The sequence below is a fragment of the Chrysochloris asiatica genome, unplaced genomic scaffold (assembly GCF_000296735.1).
Source record: "Chrysochloris asiatica unplaced genomic scaffold, ChrAsi1.0 scaffold00180, whole genome shotgun sequence".
NCBI classification, from domain to species: domain Eukaryota; kingdom Metazoa; phylum Chordata; class Mammalia; order Afrosoricida; family Chrysochloridae; genus Chrysochloris; species Chrysochloris asiatica.
In genome coordinates this window covers 5,930,155-5,953,845 of record NW_006408698.1, presented here as the reverse complement: position 1 = coordinate 5,953,845, position 23,691 = coordinate 5,930,155, and the positions used below count along the sequence as shown (strand labels likewise).

The following is a 23,691-nucleotide window of genomic DNA, read 5'->3' as shown; positions in this document are numbered from 1 at the left end:
ATGGCTAGAACTAGGATTAATATTAGGGGCAAGGCTAGGGCTAGGGCTAGGAGTTAGGCTTGGTCTAGTTTTTAGGGTTACAGTCAGGTTTATTTTTATCTTTTTCTTGGAATCTATTTGACGTCATCTTCATTTGGAAGTACTGTAACTACATTATTCCCTCGTTTTACTTTATGGTTTGTTGTTGCTGTTGTTTCAACTGTATCTCTGGTTCTGTTTTCAGTTTTGTAGTCTGTTTGTCTTTGAATGTTCACATATGTGGGTTCAGTCTAGGTGATACTGTCATGTATGTTAGTCTCAGGTCTATTGCTATTGGTTCTCTGTCCAAAGAACACCCGTTAGTATTTTTTTGGAAGCTTGGTCTGGCTATTACAAATTCTTTTAATTTCTGTTTATCTAAGAATGACCTAATTTTGCCATCATATTTGATGGACAGTTTTGCTGGGTATAGGACTGTTGGTTGGCAATATCATTTCTTTCAGAGTTTTAGATACACCATTCCATGTTTTCTTGCAGGCATGGTTTCTGCTGAAAAGTTAGAGCTTAGTCTTATTAGTTCTCTTTTCAAGGTAACTTTTCATTTTTCCTGAGCTGCTTTAAGGATTCTTTCCTTTTCTATGGTTTTGAGATGTTTGATTATGTCTTGGAGGTTTTCTTTGGGTGTCTAGCTTGTCTGGAGTTCGTTCAACTTCTTGAATGGCTATCTGCTCATCTTTCATGAAGCCAGGGAAGTTTTCTTCCAACGACTCTTGGACAATATCCTTTATGGGTTGTTGTTTATTTTTTTGTCTCTTCCTGTCCTGGAATTTCGATCACATGTAAATTATCCCTCTTTGATACTGTTCTTTGGATTTTTTCTTTTTCTGAAAAAAATCCTCTAGTAGATGAACATTGAGATTTTTCTTCAAGCTCAGAAATTTGGACTTCCATTGATTCAATTCTACTTCTTTGCCCTTTAAGTGTATTGTCGATTTCTGAAAGTTTAAGTGTTAATCTTCTGGCTTTCTGATTGCTGTCTTAGTATGGTTTCCATTCTTTCATTTATTTTGTCCGTTTGTTTCTTGAATTCTTCTAAAGTTTTGTTAATGTTTTCCTTGATTTTATCTGCAGCTTTGTCAATCGTTCTTTGAAGCCATTGAAGTTGGCTTATGTGCTTTTTATTTAAATTCTTTATTAGGTAGCTTAGATATCAGAAACATATCTGGTGTTATATTTCTATTTATACTTGACTGATGATTGTGTACTGGTGTGTCTTCAGGCGCTCACCACCTGTCTCCCGGTGGATGTGGCAGAGACAGAAAGTGCGAATGCAGTCAGTTCTCTGTTGACTGTATAGCGTAATTCAGGGTGGGTTCATGTGCCTTCAGAAGTAGAGGCACTATGTCTAGCACCTGACCCCAGGCAGAGTCTGCACAAGAAGGGATGCCACTGGCTGCTGGGCTGGCAAGGGTTGGGACTGGCCCCAGACTACCAGGAGGACACAGGAAACAAGGACGAACTGAACCCCCTGCTGTCAACCTCCAAATCTCATCCTGTGCCTGTAGGCCACAACTATTCAGAAAACCCCAAGGTGGTTGAGCAACTCCATGCCTGGCTGCTCCTGTTTCCGTTTCCACTTGCAGTTGGCACTCAGTCCACCTATCTGTCCTATCCCCTGATGCTCAAGGTTCCAGGAGCGACATCTGTTATTTGTTCACTCAGCCTCCTGTGTCTTTGTAGCAGGGGGTTGTCTCAGTGTGTATGCCTACTCTGCCATCTTGCCCAGCTTCCAGTTTAACATTATTTTGTTGTTGCTGTTATTTTATGCCTAATAAAAATATAACTATCCTTGTGTTTTGCTCATAATTATCAAATTGGGAAAATATTGGCTGAATCTCAATTAGCCAAGATATTGATGGGATTCCAAAAAGTTCATGGAAAAATGAAGTTTAAAGATACTGGAATTTTTCCAAGAAATTTTTGAAGTCCTCTCATTAGGTCATTATGACTAAAGACAATTCTGGCTAATCTCCAAGTACTAGGAACAAAGTCATGGAGCGCATAATTCATGAATGTGCAAGTTGTTTTTCCCTGCTATGGGCATTAACTGTAAAAATATTTTATTTGTGCTATAGACTCTAGACATCTAAATAAATTCAGTCTGTAAATGGGATATTTGGCTATAGCATTTTTATTATAAATCAAAACTATACAGCATGTTACATGAATTATGTTGCATTAATTGAATATCTATCAATTTCCAGATTTCCACTTTTGAGCTCTTGGTATCAAGTTCTCATTCCCCTAGTGTGGATATTTTAGGTTTTCAGATTCCCTTATCCTTAGTGGTTGTGTGCTGTGGAGTCAGTTCCACCGCAGCGACCCTGTATAGAGTTTCTGAGGCTGTAAATCTTTACCGGAGCGGAAAGCATCATCTTTCTCCTAAGGAGTGACTGATAAATTTGAACTGCTCTCCTTGCGGTTTGCAGCCCAACTCATAACCCACTATGCTACCAGGGCGCCTTCCCATATCCTTGTTAAGTGCCGTCGAGTTGGTTCTGACCCATAGCAACCCTGTTTAGGTTTTCCAAGAATCGACTGGTAAGCTTGAACCACTGACCTTTGTAGTTCAAACGGCTTTACAGTCCATCATATCAACCCACAGCGCCACAAAGAAAAAACTAATGTATTTGATTCCTGGGAGCAAATGATTCCAAGGAAAACTGCGGTCCGGTCAAGTACTTTGGATCCCATAAATTTAGACTTGGTTATTACTTTGTACACTTCCCCATCTTCAAGTCAGCTCACTGATGATGAGAGAGCTTCTTTTGAAAGTCTTCAATTATCTGCAATGCTAACCATTCCAGATTTTTTACCACTTTGGGTATTTGAGCCTGTTTGCTTTATTTCTATACTCAAGGCAGAAAATGTTTTCTGTAAAAAATGTTTCTCTGGAGAACGCAAATCACTCTTTTGGTTTTGGGGAGTGGGAGACAGAATTTTAGTTGTGTGAATATCTTTACACCACTCTGTTGAGCACTGCTAAAGAGTACTTTAAGAAAACCTTATGATTCCCACAAGTAAGTATAACTTTGAATACATCCTATGTATTCCTTATAAAAACCCTCTTGCTGAGCTGGGCACCAGATGGGGTGGGATCCACTGCCATCAGGTCCCCAGGGGCTGTGCAGTGGTCATACTTTGGCTTTGTGCTACCTCACGGTAGTGGGTCAAGGTATCCAAAATTGTGAGAGGCATAGCTTCCAACATGGGCGTCTCACCTAGCACACCTAGTTTGAGTAGAACACAATCCAAGTGTGTGGCTTAACATCATATCAAGTAATGCACCATGGAGCTACTCAATGTCTCCAAGGGCAGGTAGGTCCTTAAGTTCTTCAAAAAAGTGAGAACATACATATGTAGAAAGAAGCAGCAAGAGGAGTTAAGTATGCAATGTCCCGGGCACCATGAGGAATACTACACTAAGGACTAAGCCCCACACCCCTGTGTATAATATACAAATGAAAAAACTAGACCTTCTTACCCATCTGTTAGATTGACCCTTGTCCTTCTAGAATATTCTCACATCCTGTCTTGATATACATCCTATCTTGAGTTTGTATATTTCAGAGTCTTAATATCAATTATCATAGACAGCACAACATTTAATGTACATCTTAACTTTATTGAATAAGTATGTATTACACATAGATTGAAAGTCATTCTTGGTCCTGCTTAGAGACAGGTGTTTATTCTGAGACAAAATAAGAACACATATCCACAGATCTACGTCTTCTGGGTGGCTTGGTATAGGCACAATCTCCCTCAATAACCCATTAAAGCAGGCTTTGCTACCACTTCTCTCTTCAGCTGAGGGAGTCACAATATCTAACATAAGAGAGCGCCTCTGTGTCAGAGGTAGGTTTTGTGCCTGCATTATGAATCACAGAAGACATTTGGTCAAAGATTCCATAAAAGAAAAGCAAAAGACATATGCAAAAAAGAGATACCCAGAGCTCAGAGTTAGGATCAATTATTTTCAAGATACTTAGTCATGGTGTGAAAATATCAACCAAACGTTAGAGTAGACTGTTTAACTATTTAACATCAAAGCATACAACAGTCTGTTCAGACAATAGCTTTTAGAGAGAGCCTTAAATTTGGCTTGAGCACCAAGGATGCATTTTTGAAAGTAAAAAGTACATTTATATGCAATTACTAATGTAGTGGGCTGAGTGGTCTCCCCCACTTCCCCCCGAAAAAACAGATATGTCCACATTCTAATTCCTGAAACCTATGATGTTACTTTATTTAGAAAAAGAATCTTGGTAAATATAATTAAAAATCTTACATGAGGAGATTATCATGGATAGTCTGGTGGGCTCTAACTGCCATCACAAGAATCCATTTAAGACAGAAGGAGAGATTTGACATGTGGAGGAGACGGTCATATAAAGATAGAGGAAAAGAGATCTTACACAAGCCAAGGAAAGCAAAGTCATGAGAAACTGCAAGAAGCAAAGAATCGATTCTTTCCTAGAGCCTCCAGAAAAAGTGAAAGGATACATTTCTGTTGTTTCAAGCCACCCAGTTTGAGGTAAGATGTTATAACAGCCACAAGAATCTAATACAGATTTTGGTATTAGGAAGTGGGATGCTGCTATAACAAATACCAAAAAAAAAAAAAAAAAGTGTAAGTGGTTTCAATATAGGATCATTGGCAAGAGGTTGGAAGAATTTTGAGGTACATAATAGAAAAAGCCTAGATTGCCTTAGACAGACTGCTGGTAGAGCTATGGACATTAAAGGCAATTCTGGTGAGTTCTCAAACAGAAGTGATAAGCATGGCAGAGCAAGCTTCTATGGTCTTAAAGCTCTTTTATTATCATGAAGAGACTGTTGGTAGAAAAATGGACATCAAAGGCGCTTCTGGTGAGAATTCAGAGAGAAGTAAGTGAACATACTATTAGAAATGGAAGAAAAGGTAATCTTTGTTATCTAGTTGCAAAAAGCTTAGCTGAATTCTCACCAATTGTTATTAGGTGATGCCAAGTCTGTTCTGACTCATAGCAACCCTATGCACAACCAAAGGCAACACTGCCTGGCCCAGCACCATCCTCATAACTGTTGTTATGTTTGAGCCTACTGTTGCTGTCACTGTGTCAATCCATCTCAGTGGGGAACTCTCCTATAGCTGTGCGGAATGAAAAACTTGTAAGTAATAAACTTGGCTCATTAGCTGAGATTTCTGAACAAAGTGTTGAGGGTATGGCCTGGTTTCCTCTTAGAATGCTGCTTAGAATAAAATATAAAAGGAAAGAGATAAATTTAGAAAGGAATTGTTAAGCAAAAAGGAACCTGATAATTTGGGAAATCCTGAATCTCTCCAGTTTGCAAAAGATGCTAAAATTAGGAGATTCACTGTTAGGAAAGTGCGCTCTGGAGAGAAGGCAAAGGGTGTAGATTGACCACCTTTGGCTAGTTCTGAAGAGACTGGGTGTGTAACTCATAGATCCACTCAACCATCTCCACAGAAGCCAGGCACAGAGACAGAGTTATACAGAAAAGTTCTGTGGAGGACCCTTTTATGTATCTAATGGTATGAGTCAACATGACACACATAAGAAATCCTCCCTATCCACCCATACACAGGGTTTTGGAGAATGTTATGCCAGCAGAAATACTTTCAGGTTGAACTGGAAGAGCAAAGACAAGACAAAGTGAAAGAAAGGTTGTTGTTAATTGGGTCGATTCCAACCCATAGCGACCCTATATAGAGTTTCCAAGGAGCAGCTGGTGAGGTTGAACCACTGACCCAGAGGTTCAAGCCACAGAGGATCATTCCCAGGTCTTAAAAGACCTAATGGAATTTGCTGTGCTCGGTTTAGAAATTGATAAGGACAAGTAAGTCCTTTCTATCATCCATTTTTTCCCCTTTTGGAATAGAAATGTCTGTTACCTGTTAGCCCATGCCTATCCCACCAATGGGTTTTAGAAGCAGATCGCAAGTTTTCTAGTTTCATAAGTCTATACATGGAGATGGATTATCCCCAGAATCTCATCCATATCTAATTGAGATCTGAGACTTCTGAGCTGGTGCATGTTAGAAGTTGAGGCTCTAATAGGGTGAGACTTTGGAGATAGGGTAAATGCATTTTGCACATGAGATGGACATGGCATTTTGAGAATCAGAGGAAAGACTGGTAGTGGGTTAAAATGGTGTTTCCCCTCCCCACAAAAAAAGATATGAACATGTCTTAATCCTGGAACCTGTGAATGTTATCTCATATAGCAAAAGATGTAAGTTAAGTACCTTGAAAGGAGAAGCTTATCCTGGACTATGCAGATGAGCTCTAAATACAATCATATGTATCTTTATAAGAGAGAAGCCGAGGGAGTTTTGAGCCATACTCAGAGGGGCACGCACAGGAAGGCCACAAGCCAAGGAATGCCCACAGCCACCAGAGTCTACAAGAGGCATTGAGAGGGTATTCCCCTAGAGTTTCCAGAGAGAACAAAACCCTGTTGATATGTTGATTTCAAATTTCTGGTCTCCAGAACTGTGAGAGAATAAATTGCAAGTGTGTTAAGACATCTTATTTGTGGTAATTTATTATAGCAGCCACAGGAAACTAATATCACTAGCAAACACTCTTTAAAGGCTTTATACTTTAAAAAATAACATTCTGGAAAAAATCTGAATAAATGGTGATTCTCACATGTGTTAATAATAAACTCAACATAATACTTTAGCAATACTTGGTTCAATACTAAAAATATCACTGTGTACTTTTATTAGTGTTACTTATCTGTGTAAAACAAAACTGTAAAAACTAGAGCAGAGCCATTATAAATCAGGGAAGCAAGCCCTTTAACCAAATGATAGGAACGTCATGAAAAACCCAGAGAGATTTTTTCATCGTTTTCAAAAGCATGTGGGATTAGTCTAAATATAAATATATAACTTATCAATAATAGTTCTTCATTCTTTTGAACAAGCTAGAAAATAAGACAAGTTCACATCTAGAAAAGGTAAAACACATCAGTATTTTTACCCTTACCAACTTGATAACATGGCATGCTAAATGTCCCCAAATTTTAGTCAGGGTTAACATTTGGAAATAGCATTTTTCCTAAAGCCTGAATAGTTAACCAGAAGACACAAGCCATATCATGAAGATTTCCAAAAAGACATTGTGAAGTCAAAAATACACATATTCAAGCCTATACATAAGTTAGTACAATCTGAAGTTTTCTTGTTAAAAATAAAAATAAAATAAAAACTGGAATTGATATGTCCCTTAAGGTTGTGTGTGTGTCTTTTAAGATACAATAGAACTGTAAATTCTCAGATACTGTTACTTTTTTTGATGTCTGTACTATAGCAGCTTTAGAGCTTTTGCAGTATAATATCCAAGTAAGAAAGCACTGGACGGAAAGGCAGCAGTTTAAATCATTACGCATCAATATAAAGGAATCTGTAAACTGTTGGTCATCTGTTTACAGTTTTTCAGACAGTGACTTGCTGAGTGAGTCATTTGTTCTTTCTGAATGTCTATAATGTGCGAGGGATGAGTAGAAATAGAATTTTCTGTATTAGAAATATACATATACGAAAATCTATAACACTAATCACAATCATCTGCATGAATTAGTCTTAAAACTGCACTGCAGAGAAGTGAAACCACATTATTTCAATGCATATCTTAAAATAATAGACAAGTTAAGCTTAATTTTAATTCCATCATCTATTTAAGAAAAAATGTAGCGCTTGGTTTTCCCCCTAGAGTTCTTTTGGCAGCATCGTTTTGTTAATAAAAGGTAAGAATAATGATGATTGAGAAGTTCACTTAGCCACTGGGATATGGAATTATTGTAGCAGGAGAGATAAATATTTACACATATATACACATACATACATACATAGAATTTCTTTTTTTCCTTCTTCAGACCACCAAAGCAGATTTGGAAAAGGGAGTAGAAGGTTAGATAAAACAATTGACCTTTCAGACAGTTTTCTGCTGCCTCCTGTAGAGAGAACTTGTATTCTCTCTCAGATATTCTAGAACTGTATTCCTTGCCTTCGAACAGGTCTACAGAGAAAGAAGCAGTAGAAGAGAAAATAAACCAGAGTTTAATATCTAAATAAAGGTAATAGAATTTTCAGATTCTTCCCTAGCATAAACATTAAAATGTGAATTTCCCCCCAAAAAATAGCCATATGAAGTATTTGTATAAAGTAGATCTATGTGCATCATTAGAAAATATCTCTTTAAATAAAGTTCAAATCACTTTCCGTAACTGAGTCTGTGGAACTTTGGTTTATTTTTAGCAGTAAGTGCCTGCAATATCATGCTGTAACTCTAGATTAATGATAAGTTTAATTTCAGCCAAAGCAGATGAATCCATTAGCTTTCACTTGAGATAAGATTCTAAATAACTTGACTGGAGCTGAGCAGTGCTTTTTATGAGTCCCCAAAATGGCTTGTCTTACAGTGTGCACAATGTTAGTGTCTATCCAAAATCATAAATATGCATATTTTTGTTGGTCTATTCTTCAGAAACCCTACACAGGGTCACTATGAGTCGGAACTGACTCCACATCACTGAACAACAACAATTCTTCTTATATATTAAAGGAATCAAAATCAGATATTGAATAATTCTTTATTTCTAGTCTTTATCTTCTCTTTCTTCCTTTTCAAAATTTGATGACCTGAGAAATTTGTGTAAGTTTATCAATTTCTGACACACTGAATGTCTTTGAACAGGCTTATTTTCAATCTCTTACATTTTCATCATCACCATCAGAAGATCGCACATAATAACAAATAACATACATCATTACACTAGAGAGGAACACATTTTTTATAATTCTGATAACTGCGCACACATTAGTATAATTATGGGAGGAGTCTTGCAATCGTTTTCCAAATGTGCATGATTTCATCCAGCTTAGCTTGATCTTGTTAGAACTGCACTTATATCCTCTCTCCATCCCTTGAATGCATGTTTTCTTCTCAAAATGTATGATTTTGTTTGCTTAAATATTTTTCATACTCTTTGGCCTCAGGAATCACTTAGATGAGATCGCTCCGTTGTGACGAGAACGTGACCTTTCCAAAGGTACCCGTCTGTTATCTGTAAGACAAAAAGAAAAAGAAGCCAAAAGACACAGTGAGCTTTAGATCTCAGCTATTACATGATGTCAGGTCAAGAGGTTTTCAAACAGTCCTGAAAAAAATCACATCAAATGAATATGTAAATAAGTAACATGAAGCCCAGATCTGAGGAGTTTATACTGCAGCTGCCAGGCTAAGTTCAAGAGTTCTGCAATCAGCAATGAATGACTTTCTTGGTAAGTGAAGTCAGTGTAATAGAAGAAATGGAAGATTTCTCTCAAGCACGGTCCCCTTGGAAACAGCAAGTGACAACAAAATCCCTTGGTAAAGATGTGAAATTGAAGGAATCTATGTACAGTGACTTTTGTTGGAAAGCACTTCAATTCCCCATGAGTTTTCAGTTTGTATGTTGGCTACCTCTAGAGGACTTCAGCGTGGGTAAAGCAGCAGAGTTTTCTTTTAATAATGATTGTAATATGTAGCAATCTAACCAGCTACTGAATCGCTGCCTGATTGTATGATGTAAACAAATTCAATACATTATATAGTCATTATGGGAATGAATAATGAACAGGTCCCATTCTCCCCACCAGTCACAGGAAGAATAATCACTGCAGAGATAACTGTTGGCACAAAGCTTGGAAAGCAAAGTTTAAAAGCATTGAAAGTTGCTGGAAATAGTTTTCACTTTAATAGGAAAAAGGTTTACAGCTCTGCATTGAGATGCTTCACTACTATGTTATTATCACCTCTGTTTTATGCTCAGCTTAGACGCAATGGATGTGGGTGAAAAAGCCCTCTCTGAAAAAGCATAATATACTTATGTTCTCTATTTAGAATGAGACTAGGTCCCTACCAACCACCAGCACTTACATAAATGCTAACACTTTACACTCGTTAATTTGCTAATTCACACAACATCCCCGGGAGGTAAGCCCATTTCATTCTATCCTATTATCTCTGCTTTAGTGATGAAGGTTACACAGCAAATCAAAGATATGACAGGGGATTGCAATGTAAAGTTGATACCTGAATGTCAGGCCTGCTTTGTTCCCAAGTAGATGTTGGGGCCTCCCAAGCTACTTGTCATTTCTTCCCTAAAAAGATACCCCGCCCCCCCCCACACACACATCATGCCTATCACATGGGGAGGGTAGACTAAGTCGTCCTGAGGTCTTACCATAGTAAGATGCTTATCTGTATAAGCATCTCTTGACTGATCCCCAGTAGTCTGTGGTCAGTACACAGAGCAAAGCTAAATGGCCCTTTGTCTCATTAACACCATGGCATGAGTACACTGAGGCAACTAGGCTAAGTTTAAAGTCTACAAAGTGTTTTATAGTGCAATATCACTGAGAGGTGAGAAAGAAAGAAAGAAAGAAAGAAAGAAAGGCAATTTTTTTTTTTTTTTTTACTCAGAGATATATCTGAGTGATGGATCATTTGGGTATCTTTTGAAAGATACCATTTTAAGAAATCCATTAGTCTGTGATATGGATCACAATTCAGCTAAAAATGTGAAGATAACATTCCTAGAAAAAGGACTTAGAACTTAGATGTCATTGGTTTGCATACAGATTGGCTTGGAACTTTATAGAAAACATTTTAAAAATGAGATCATAATATAATGGTTATCACTGCATTGCTGGCATTTAAGCATGCAAGGTTAAAGCTATCAGAAATGAGACTTCTGCTAGCATTCACAAAGGATTGTTCTAGCTCAAACAAAGGCTTGTGTCTTGATGATCCTATACATGCCTCTGTTAGCTTACTGCCCATTGGATCCTAGAAAAGAACCACATCCCCAAACTCAGCCTGACAGTATTAAATGATGTGATGTAAGGATTCACAGCAACCTGTAACTTACTGGTGGCATTCATTCACTGTAAGAAAATAAGGAGATTTTCAGGTGAAAGTGAACTAAAGAAAAGACATGGAAGCTTTTGTGATGCAGGATGAGCACTGGTTCAGGGCCCAAATACAGGTTTTGGCATGCACAAAAGAACATTCTATATTTTACTCTTTCCTTCCTTCTTTTTTTTTTTTATTAATTTTTTTTTGTACCAAATTGGTCTCTAAATTTATGAGATAATTCTGAGAAAAGGCAATTTTGAAAAGGTCACCACTTAGTTTTTTTTTTTTGATACTTACATTTCTGAAATGTCAACCAACAATTTTATTTATGAAAACATGCCATTAGAAACAATGTCTGTAACAGCTGGTCCAGACCTTTTGATATACTTCCGATTCTTTTTATTTATACGAAACCTACTTTAGTCATAAGATGCTCTGGTAGCGTAGAGGTTACAAGTCGGGCTGCTAACATCAAGGTCACCAGTTTGAAATAACCAGCTGTTTCATGGTAGAAAGATGAGACTTTCTGCTCCTGTAAAGAATTACAGCCTCAAAAACCCAGTACAGGGTCGCGATGAGTTGGAACCTACTCCACAGTACATAACAACCACCACTTTAGTTATAACATTTATATTTATATTCTAGACATGAATAGATCGAGCCACACACAGAATGTAGAGTATATCATCTAGCATATTTTAAAAATCTGTCTTCACATCCTAATTGCTAGAAATTGAATGACAACAACTTTTCACCTTTGGATTCATGCCTTCTTTGAAGCAGAGATTGAGAATCCTTGAAATCTTTGAAAAACAACCTTTATTTTTGTCATATTAACTATTATTGGGCAAAAAATCAGTGATGTGGGGGAAAAATCAATGACCTTCATAAGGTCAGGGCACAAGGCTGGCACGATGTTTATTTTAAAAGTTGCAAATACTAGATGTCATTGCTGTCAGAGATGACATTGCAACAATTTACTTGTTTGCGAGCGGGACTGAGCTTCATATTTGGGGACATAGGTTGAGGAAGTGTAATATGATCTGAGAGTTACATAAGACCTGTTGTTATGGTTGGGAAGTGCCATCGAGTCGGTTCTGACTCATAGCGATCCTGTATAGAGTTTCCGAGGAACAACTGGTGGGTTTGAACCACTGACCTTGTGGTTTACAGGCCAACGTTTATCTTACAGCACTGAAGCAAGAGTCCACAATACCTAGCCTGATCCAAATTCTGTAGTTTTCTTTGTATAGGTCCTTTGTTCCTCTGGTTACATTTATTCCTAAATATTCCATCCTTCTGATCCAAATTCTAACTAGTTGTCCTCTCCCAACACTAGTGACACTTGTTGTTGTTAAGTGACATCTAAGATGCTCTGACTCATAGCAACCCTGTATAGGGAATCCAAGGTTGTAAATTTTTGTGGAAACAGAAAGACTCATCTTTCTTCCATAGAGTGGCTAATGGGCTCAACCTGCCAACCTTGTGGTTCGCAGTCCAGTGCTTATCCTAGATATCCACTGTGTTCTCCTAGTCTACTGTGTTGTTGTTGCTAAGTACCGTTGAGTCGTTCCCAATTCATAGTGACCCGTGACAGAAATTGGGGCATAGCTTCGAAAAAGTTAATATTTTACATTTAAATATAAAGTGTATTAGATATGATGTTGTTGTTGTTGTTATGTGCCGTGGAGTCGGTTCCCACTCATAGCGAGCCTGTAATTTACAGCGAGGCTGTAAATCTTTACCGGAGCAGAAAGCCTCATCTATCTCCCGTGGAACAGCTGGTGGTTTCGAACTGTGGACCCTGAGGTAAGCAGCCCGATTCGTAACCAGTACACTATCAGAGATACAGGCCTGGTTAATAAGCAAAAAGTCCTGGTGATGTAGCGAGTTAGATATTCAGCCTTCGAGCGTACCGGTCACTCTGGCAGTCTGGAAAGATTTATAGCTTCAGAAACCCTAAGGAGTAGTTCTACCCTGTCCTATAGGAACGCTATGAGTTGGAATGGACTTGACAGCTGTGGGTTTGGTCTTGATTTTGTTAACAAGAAGTGACATCACTTTCCAGTTAGCCTGCTGTCTCTTTGGAATCAAAAAGTGGAAGACTGGTGGGCTGTCTTTGTGTATTTATTTGTTGGGGGCATTGTGCAATGAGATGTAGGAAAACACATTTCATTGGAAGATTTTGTTATATTTTTAGTGCTATCGAGTTGTTCCGACTCATAGCAACCCTGTATAGGGTTTCCGAGCAGTGGTTGGTGGATTTAAACCAACTTGGTAGTTCAAACCAACCTTGTGGCACCATGCTCTGTGGGTAAATGCACTGGATTCCAAGGTTGGCTTGAACCACAAGGTCAGCAGTTCAAGCTCACCAGCTGCTTCTCTGGAACTCTGAGATAGAGGGTCACTATGAGTTGGAACCAACTCGACAGCACTTAACAACAAGAAGGGCTCCATTGGAAGATAGGAGAATGTAATTTTTCATATTTTTATCATTCTTCTTCTTTTTAATACATGGAGTAACATAATGAATAAGAAAGTCTAACCAGTTGCCATTGAGTTGATTCTAACTCATAGTGATGAAATATGTCAGAATAGAACTGTGCTTCCTAGGGTTATCAATGGCTAATTTTTCAGAAGTTGATCGCCAGATCTTGTCTCTGAGATGCATCTGAGTGCACTCAATCCTACCAACTTTTTGGCTAGCAGCCTACCACGTTAACCATTTGCACCACCCAGGGACTCCAAGCCAGTCTTGCTGCATGCCACCTATTTGATTCTGACTCATAAAGATGCTATAGGACAGAGTATAACTGCCCCATAGGGTTTCCTAGGTTGGTGGATTTGAATTACTGGCCTTTCAGTTAGCAATGAGCAAGGAACCAGGGTTCCTTACACGAAAGTCTACAAGACACTAATATATCTTCATGATCTAAGATTTCCAGAAAGATTTACGTTATTTTCAAACACAAGGATTACTCCTGGTGTGGTGCTGTGGGTTAATGCACTGGACTGCAAGGTTGGTTTGAACAGCAAGGTCAGTGGTTCAAGCTCACCAGTCGCTCCTCAGAAACCCTATATAGGGTCGCTATGAGTCAGAACTGACTCTATAGAACTTAATAACAACAAAGCCTGAGATGTCAGTCCCAAGATGCATCTTCCAAAATTACTGTTGTTGGGCTCTCTTTGGTCATCTAAGACTTGTCATTGGAATGTGCCCCTTGTGAAGATGAATAGATTCTGATATTACAGAAGAAACCCTGGTCAAAGCATGAAATTAAAGAACAGGACAAGATTCTATGAAACTGTGCATCCTACGGAGGAGTGGCTAAAACAGAAGCGAAATTCAGATCTGCCACAAAAAGAGCATTTAATATATTTAAATATAATATAGCCTAGCTGTGGTGCCTTGAATTTAGATGATATGGCTTTTCTATCCAAAGTCTTCTTAATTCCCACCATGGGATTGGGCACAAGAAACTAATATATGGACCATGGAAATGAGGTATATAGAACACTTAAGGCTGGGATTAGTTAGTTTTGCCCTTCAGCTAGGTTTAAACGGAGTCATCTCAGAAGCAGAGACAGATAATCCCAAGACCATCAGGAAGGAAGAGAATGAGTGAAGCATGAGATCCCTACCTGGAAAAGTGGTGACAGCAGAGGTAGTGGCATAGAGAGAGCACATGTGGGCTCCAGGCCCATGGACTGGGGCAGAGGCCAAGGGGCCACATGGCTGAGAAGCTGAAGACAAGAGAAAGGCATGTCTGCCTAGGTGTTCCTGACTAGAGAACTGCTGAGTCCTGAGTTGTTTTTTGATCTGAATTGTACTCTGTTTACTTCCCTGGTAAAACCCATAATTGTGAGTACTGTTATAAGCTCTGTGTGGCCATTGCAATGGATTATTATCGAACCCAGATGTGCAGCTGAGAGTGCTGTGTGAGGAATAGTAGGTGTCAGAATAGGGTACAGAAGGTTGTAAGGCGGAAGCATGTCTGGCCTCTGCTTCATAGGAATTGGCCTTGGGCTGATTTTGAGTTTGATTCTCGTTCCCCCTTGTGAAGCATGGGGAAGTCAGACACGGTCCCCATATGGTTTTTGCACCAGCTTTAATGTGGTTCAGCACACTCTGAGTATCAGTTTAACCAGCGGAAACTGGTGTTAAGGTTTTCCACATCCTCATAAGAGCAAGCAGGTCATCTGGTGGCACAGTGGTTAAAGTATTCAGCTGCTAACCAAAATGTCGACAGTTTGAACCCACCAGCTGCAGCTGTTCTGCAGGAAAAAAGATGTAACAGTCTGCTTCCATACAGATTTATAGCCTTTGGAAATCCTACAGGACAGTTCTACTCTGTTCTATAGAGTTGTTATGAAGCAGAAATGACTCAACAGCAGTGGGGTTTGGGTTATAAGAGCAAGAAGTTTTATGCTTAATCTAAACATAAATTGATTTGATATTAATTTCAAAACCTTCCAACTGAGTCATGTAGTGAATGGATTAAATCCATTATTGAGTTGCTCTATAATTCATCCATGCAATCATATATTTTGAGCAACTATGTATGAAGCACATCATCCATGAAATCTCTGAATGTCACAAAATTTCAAATTCATAGCTAAATCTACTTATGTTATGAATTTCGCTCTTACCGAAAACTTTCTCAAATGATGTAACTGAGGAATAAGCACATCTCACATAAAGTTTAAACAAAAAGTGATGTGTGACAGACTGAAGGGCTTAAGTCTGTGGTATTTAACCTAGGCATGTGCAACTCATCCTCTTAACAATCAGAGTGTCGCTCTAGTGGTACAAGGCTGTGTCTTGCATACTGCATGAGTAGGTCAAGGTGGAATTGTGAAAACTGTGATTAAAAGGCCATGTCCATTATTCATTTCCCCCCAGGTTAGATGCCCATCTGTTGTCTATGGAAGGACTGTTTTCTCCCTGGTGCTTCAGAGAAATGTAGTTAAATCAATGTTGATCTAACATAATACAAAATGGGGACCTCAAACTAGTCCCTCACAGCAGGATAACATAAATCTATGGCTAGTATATACTGGACATTGTGTTACAAAATATCCCATTTTAATGCAAATTAGCTGGCTAGCAAACAAAGTAATAGAAACCCTTTGTAGTTTACAGTCACTTTTCCAGAAAACAAAGCTCTTCAAAAGTGATCTTGTAGTACATCCAACATTTATGGGCAGACATTTTTTATAACAAATAGAGTAAGTGAGGACTGGGTCTGTGTTGCTAAGGCTAAGGAAACCAAGCTACCTTCTTTAGGATGTTTCCCTAAATGTCTCTTGAGTATTATTTGCATCCTAAACACTGATGAAAGCAGATCCTTTATGTTAGACTGTTATACAGAAATTTTATGAGCATATTTTTTTCCCCTTGTGTTCTATAATTTCAGAACTGTTCATCTTTTTCTTTGTGATTTTAGGAATCCTGAGTTGGGCATAGTATATGACTCACTAAAAATCACTGGATTTCTACATAGGTTTGGGACTAATCTTTAGTGGAGGTCAGCCAAATTCCTCTACTAGATAACCAGGTTCATTCTCCTCACTGTTACCACAATAGTGCCTTAAATTAAAAAAAAAAAAAATCATATATATGCAATATATATGAAACAGTATATGCAATTTGGTGTTCTACTTTTCACTTAACATTATACTGCAGATATTTTCCATGTCAATAAACTCCTGGAAACATGATATTAAAAGCATGATTTTTAATGGCCACATACTATTCTATTATACAAATATACTACAATTTAGTCACCCATTTAACGACTGCAAGACATTTAAGTTGCTACCAATATTTTGCTCTTATAAACAGTATGGCAATGAATATCCTTATAGTTTATCCTCTTTATATAAGCCATGTATGGAAGCACCATTGTTATATCAAATGGCATGCAAAATTAAGTCCAAATGTTTTCCAGAATTACATTAGTTTAAATCCCACTTGGGAGTATGTGAATATGTCTACTTTACCTCATTTTTTGGGAGTACTGTGGCTCTCTGTAAGATAATCACCGGAGTGCGAATGAACAAGGCTGGTGGCTCGAGTCCACCAGCTGCTCCATGGGAATAAGATGAGACTTTCTGTGCCCATTTAAGATTTACAGCCTCAGAAACCCCTATACAGGCTCACCATGAGTCAGAACCAACTTGATGGCACTTAACAACAACAACCTCATCCTTAGGTATTACTTTAATAAAAAAAAATAAATAAACATTAATATGAAAAATAAAACAAAGCATCTGATTCTCTTGCATTTCTTCAAGTTCAAGTGTGTCAAAGCATTTCATATGCTAATAATACCATTTATATTTTTTCCTTTTCATGATGGGCAAGGCCTCTGCCTATTTATCTATTGGGATCTTAGGTTTTTGCTTTCTTTTCATTTTGAAGTCTACATATTAAAGCTAATAGCCAATTGAACTATTTATTAGAAACATTTTCCTTAGTTTGTGGATTGCATATTATTCAGTTCACATTATGGTTTATTTTAGATATATGGCTTTATTTTTACCCCTTTTATAAAAGTGGTTAAATCTATTGACCTTTTGCACTGTGATTTGTTCTATAGCTTTTAAACTTAAATGGGGATATGGAGGAGGGGAGCGGCTGAGGACTCTAGATTCATGGGAAGAGAGGGACTAAGAGCTGGTGGCCAGGAGACAGGCTTGCAGAATGTGCCCTTTGGAGGTATAAATTATTATATATGCCTGAGTGGTTTTTTGTTCTTAAAAAAAAAAAAATAGCTAAAGTGAGTAGAGAGAAATACTGTTAACTGATGGTACATGGAGGGGATAATAATCATTGTAATGAAACAAGGTTTATGATTCGTTGAATGTAAAACTGATGCTCTGCCCTATAAACTTTCACTCAATCCACAATAAAACCTTAAACAAACAAAAAAATTCTCCTTTAGCCAGAAAAATCAGATCAACATTCAATTAATCTCTTGCCTTACACTTTAACTGATTTTTAAAAAACATTTAACTATTTAAATGATCTGAAATTAATGTTGTTGTACCGTATCAGGTAAAGTTCTACATTGCTTTATTTTTCTTTTCTTTTCTTTTCTTTTCTTTTCTTTTCTTCCCTTACAAAGAGGAAATAGTTCATGCCAGCACCATTTGTTGAATAATAATTAATTTCTACTTGGATTCATAATGTTACTATTATCATATATTAAATTATCTATACTAGTGCCTATTTCTGTTCCATTAATCCAAATACTCCAATATTTTGGTGCTGATACCTCCTGATTTTATTATTCCAGCCTTATATTTTAACTATCAGGTTGAGCAAATCCCCTACAACTTATATTTTTACTTTAAATATGCATTTTTGAGGGTCAACTTTGGAGTGCTACAGCATACTATCATAACAAAACAACTTGAAAATAACAGTTAATAAGCCTAATGGATACTAGGCTGATCCTACAAACAATAAATATCTGTTTGCTGAGGGCCAATAAGTCAAGCGACATGGTCACTAATAATAGTTTTAAGAGTTCCCCTCAAGTTGCTCGTTTTCCTTTCTTTTGATGTGTATTTTTAAAAACTTATTACTGAGATTTGAGTGTCAGTTTACAGAGCAAATTGGGTTTCCACTGAACAATTCATACACATCTTGTTGTGTGACACTACAGTTCCCACAATGTAAAAGCACTCTTCCCACTCCTTTCCTGGGTTTACCATGTCCACTGGTCTTTCTTTCCTATCCATTCCTCTTTTCTGAGCTTTATTCCTGGACAAATGCTGTCCTTCTGCTCTCATGTGGCTGAATGTTCTAAGAATTACATAGCTTCCTGGTGTTACTGTTCACCCTATAGGTCTGTCCCTCATTTTTTAAAATACTTAATAAGGTATCTTTCCAATCATTTTTGTCTGACAGCTGACCACTTTTCTGTTTTCTACACATCTTATCTAGTCTCTTTTTTTCTACTTTTTATTGTGAATTGAGTGAAGGTTTACAGACAAGATCATCAACTTTACATTCAACAAATCATATGCTTTGTTTCATTTCAATGATTACAATCCCCTCCATGCAACAACAATTATCCTGCTTCCTCCCTGTGGCTCCTATGTGCACTCCACCTACCTTTGTATCCTTTCTCAATTTTGCCTTTTTGAATTTGAATGATTGACCATTCCATGGTGAGCATACCTTGTTAGTGTTGTTGTCCTCCCCACCTCCCACTCCCATAAACCATTCTATTGCTTGGTTGAAAATTGGTCCACAAGGGTGAGTTCCTTTCCAGAATTCAAGGGTATAACCACTTTTCTTCTGGAAACACAGCAGTGTTCAGCACTTAACCAATTAAACCTAGAGATTTTATAATTTACCACAGAGGGCCCTATACATCTATTTTCATCATTTCTACCTTATCAAATATTTGAATGATAATTGGAATTAGATGTGTGCTTTGTTTGCCGTTGATAATCTCTAGTGCTTTTACTTTAGAAACATCCTCACAGTTTTTACAATTTTATAAATTTGGTTTCCATGAGCTATCACAGGTATTAAACTCTATCGAATTGCTTTATTCCATCAGAATTGTGCACACAGGGTGCTGTGCAGAAATGCTTGTCTAGAAGTCAATCAATTACCTCTACTTAACAATCAAATAGTACTAGCCCTAGTCTAATCTCAATGATATCGTACTGTTTTTAAAACTAGAAACAGGCCATGTTGTGTAATCTATGTCCTTCATTACATGTAAATAAACCCATGCAAAGAAAACAGAAGCCTAGATTACTGCAGTACTTCAGGTTGGCAGAAGAGATGAAAGTTATTTTAATGAGGATGATAATGGAAAGCAATAATGTTAAAGTAGTTCAGAGGCTACTGTGACTATAGACACACAACTCCCATTAACTGTAATTGGAGTTAAGCACATGTAATGATAACAAAATAGACCCCTAAATGTCTTTCCAATTGGAAAATAAGCAAATATGTTCCAGGAAACAGCATGTTTCTGTGTGGAAAATACAGTATTATAATTGAGATGTGCAAATTATTTTCACATTGATATAGCTCAGGGTTATGATGTGGATATTTTTCCTATGCTTCGGGATATAGATCTGCTAGAGGTAATGTCTGTACAAAGAATGTCTTTCCTTTTCTCTTCTTAATACTCAGCATTCATTATGTTATTAAAGGACAAGTCTCAATAGTTGCAATGAATTTATTAATTCAGTAGCTTGTTATCAGCATGAAACTCTGCTGTGCTAGAGGAAAAACAAATTATATTTTAAAAACTGCAGTAGTGAGATTAAATCACTTTTCTATATTTCACTTTCTTCTTATCCTCCCTGCCAGGTAGTAACTCTACTCTCTCTCTCTCTATTGTGAACCTCATATTTTGCAAACTATCAAGTTTCGTAGTAATATAAAGGTACATTATCAAACAAACTCAATTATAGTAACTTTAGGAAGATTGAAATACATGATAAAAGTAGAAGCACACGGTGCAATAATATTGCTTCAAGGCATTAAAAACTTAATCCATATTAAGTAAGCTACAAATGTAGAAAATATACAATACATACATTTATCTATCATAAAACATGATTATTTTCAGAACATGTAAAGCCAACCTCTCAGGCTTTCTAATGACTAACATTTATATAATTGATAAATTGAGTATTTCAAAAGGTTTCAGAAAAGTATGGCTCAGAAAAATAATAAAATCAGTATTATTACTTAGTATTTCAACTGCCACAAACCTTGCAATTGATTATCTTTGGATTCAATGTCAAAGCTAGTGAATAGAATCTTTTTTTTTCTTTTTTAAATGTCCTTCGTTTTGCCCATTAGCCATGCATTATGCTTGCTTCTTCACTAGAGATTGCAATTGGGCCCTAAGACAAATTTGTTCTCTATAAGGTTGAAAGTCTAATGAAAATGCTTGCTATCTAGAAAACTTGGGAAAAGGCAGCAAAGAAAAATATGGAAGATTGTTAGAAAATGGGTGAAAGAACATTCAAGTAAATTATACATGAAACACGTCATAGAGCAAACCAAACTCAAGTTATAATAGAGCTGCTCAAGGTATTTATCACAGTGGCTTACACATAGCAGTAGCTCAAAAGCTGTCTGTTGATTAAGTAATCATCCAATCATTAGCAGAGAATCAGGAACTGATCCTTGAATTCACCTTCAGCTATGTTGCCTACATGCAGGGAATATAACCTGTCATTAATACAAGTAAGGAAAGGCAAGCTAGTCTGTCTGCCAGCTTGCCGGTCTTCCTTCTTTCCTTTTCACAAAAATTTACTTGTAAACTGTATGCAGAGTACTATAGTTGTTGCTGTTAAGCGCCTTCGAGTTGGTTCCAACTCATAGCGACCCTGTATAGGGTTTTCCAGGCTTTTAAATCTTTGTGGGAGCAGAAAGCCACATCTTTCTCCCACTATATAGTTGTTGTTGTTAAGTGCCATCGAGTTGGTTCCAAAGAGTGGCTGGTGAGTTTGAACTGCCGACTTTGTGGTTCAAACTGACCTTGTGATCTAGTGCTTTAATCCCACAGTACCACACCACCAGAGTAGGTACGCTTATAAATTATTAGGGTAGAAAGGGATAAATGTCCAAACAACTATAAAATTAAACTATATGTCTCTTGTGGCATGTATCACACTGTTAAGTATAACGTCATCCTATTTAGGCCATAAAAGATAGGTTGGAGTTTTAAAAGAACGTAAAAATAGCTATTGATTTTTGTTTAGTAAGAAAACATTGTACTTTCTTACACTGGTGACCATTTGATTACCAAGCTTTTCTGATTTTGGTGGGCATGAGAAGGAATGAATGTACAAAGAGAGAATGAGAATTTTGAGACATATTAAACTTCTTTTTTGCAAGGAAAGGAAAAAAGAAAACTAATAAAAGGAAAGTGCACTGGTCACATTCGTACTTATAAGGATTGAGATATGATGGTAGCTGTTTTCATAAACACGTAGTCTTTTTGCTTTTTGTAGACTACCTTGAAGCATTTACATAGAATATGGTACTTGTGGTATCCAAAAGCCAGCAGAAATGGAGTCCTCTGCAATCATCTGGTGAGGTTCTGTTGGTAAAGCCTAGACAACACTATTAAGTGTGACACGAAAGCTGATCAAGGCATATATTGCAATGATATGGGCCAGGGGTGGGGAAACTTTTCTGCCAAAATTTATAACATCATTCGTGGGCTATACAAAATGATCAACTTGAAAATGAGCCTGCTATATTTTGGTCAAGCATTTCATTAACTCAACCCTGGTGTGGCAGTGTGGATCAGCACTGGACTGCAAACCACAAGGTTGGCAGTTCAAATTCATCAGCTGCTCCTCAGAAACCCTATACAGTGTCGCTATGAGTCAAACCCGACTTGATGGCACTTAACAACAACAACAATGTGATGGCTGGAACTGCGGTTGCCTTGGCAGGACCAGACCAAAGGATTTCACAGGCTTTGGTAGCGTAGCGGTTACGAATCCGGCTGCGAACCGCAAGGTCAGCAGTTCCAAACTACCAGCTGTTCCGCAGGAGAAAGATGAGGCTTTCTGCTCCCATAAAGATTTACAGCCTCGGAAACCCTGTACAGGGTCACTATGAGTAGGAACCGACTCCGGGACACATCATCACCACTTCCATATGACCCATGGGCTGGATGTTCCTCACTCCTGACCTAGGCCAAGAAGATTTGGCAGGGTGAGAGCTTGGGCAACTGTTTCCACTGGTACAGAATAAATGAGCTGTTTAATGGTACTGTGGATACAGAGTCAGTTCTTTATCATTACCTGTCATCTGGGTGACTTTCTACTCCATGTGCAGCGTAGGTCCCTATGACTACAAATACTAGGCTTGAGTCATTTTTCTAACTTGGATCATATGATGGACAATCCTCTGTCATTTTCTGTGGCAGATGTTTGTGATATCTACCTGAGCTTTGTTACTGATATGCTGACTTGCAATATACTGACCTGTCATTTGCTTTTGTTTCTGAATCACTCTAAGACTTACACATCTACTCTTTTCGTTTGTCAAATGTGCAACCTATCTCTTGCATTTGGGCTAGTATTTCTTGCTGATGATGGAAGTTTTAGAGTGGTCAGTCCAACACCATAGTTTAAGTACCCCCAGGTACTCTGAGGTTATGTGAACTTGTTGTTTTCAGTAGTAAGTCAGAAATAGCAGGCCTTCTCCCTGCAAGATGCCTCCATTCCCCAGAAGACCAGATCACAGAAATATACCACTGGCTATGATTTTGAAGAAGGATCTCTGGTAGCATAGTGGTTACAAGTCGGGCTACTAACCTCAAGGTGAGTAGTTCGAAACTACCAGCTGTTCCACGGGAGAAAGATGAAACTTTCTGTTGCCATAAAGATTTACAGCCTGGGAAACCCTATGCTGGATCACTATGAATCGGAATCAACTCCAAAGCATGCCACCACCACCACCACCATGATTTTGAAGAGTGAAGATACTTAAGACACAGTTTACAATCATGGGAGTACACTATATGGTCAGTGATGGATCAGTGGCAGAATTCTCACTTCTGTGCTGGAAAAGAAACCGAGGTTCAACTGCTGACCAATGTGCCTCAAGTGCAGCCACCATCCATTTATCAGTGGAAGCTTGTGTGTTATAATGATGTGGAACGGATTCACGACTAAAATGGAACAGGAAGGGAGGCCTGATCATCTGTCGAAAATCAGCCTATGAAAA

At 37.9% G+C, this 23,691-nt stretch overlaps 1 protein-coding gene across 1 annotated transcript in view; it reads right to left on the bottom strand.

Annotated features, from left to right (window-relative positions):
• Window positions 1–9,055: 9,055 nt before the first annotated feature.
• DIAPH2 (diaphanous-related formin 2) overlaps window positions 9,056–23,691 on the bottom strand; it is a 1,391,152-nt gene continuing 1,376,516 nt past the window's right edge. The window contains exon 27 of the mRNA XM_006872015.1: window positions 9,056–9,120. Within this exon, the coding sequence (XP_006872077.1) occupies window positions 9,056–9,120 (65 nt within the window). The remainder of the gene's footprint in view (window positions 9,121–23,691) is intronic.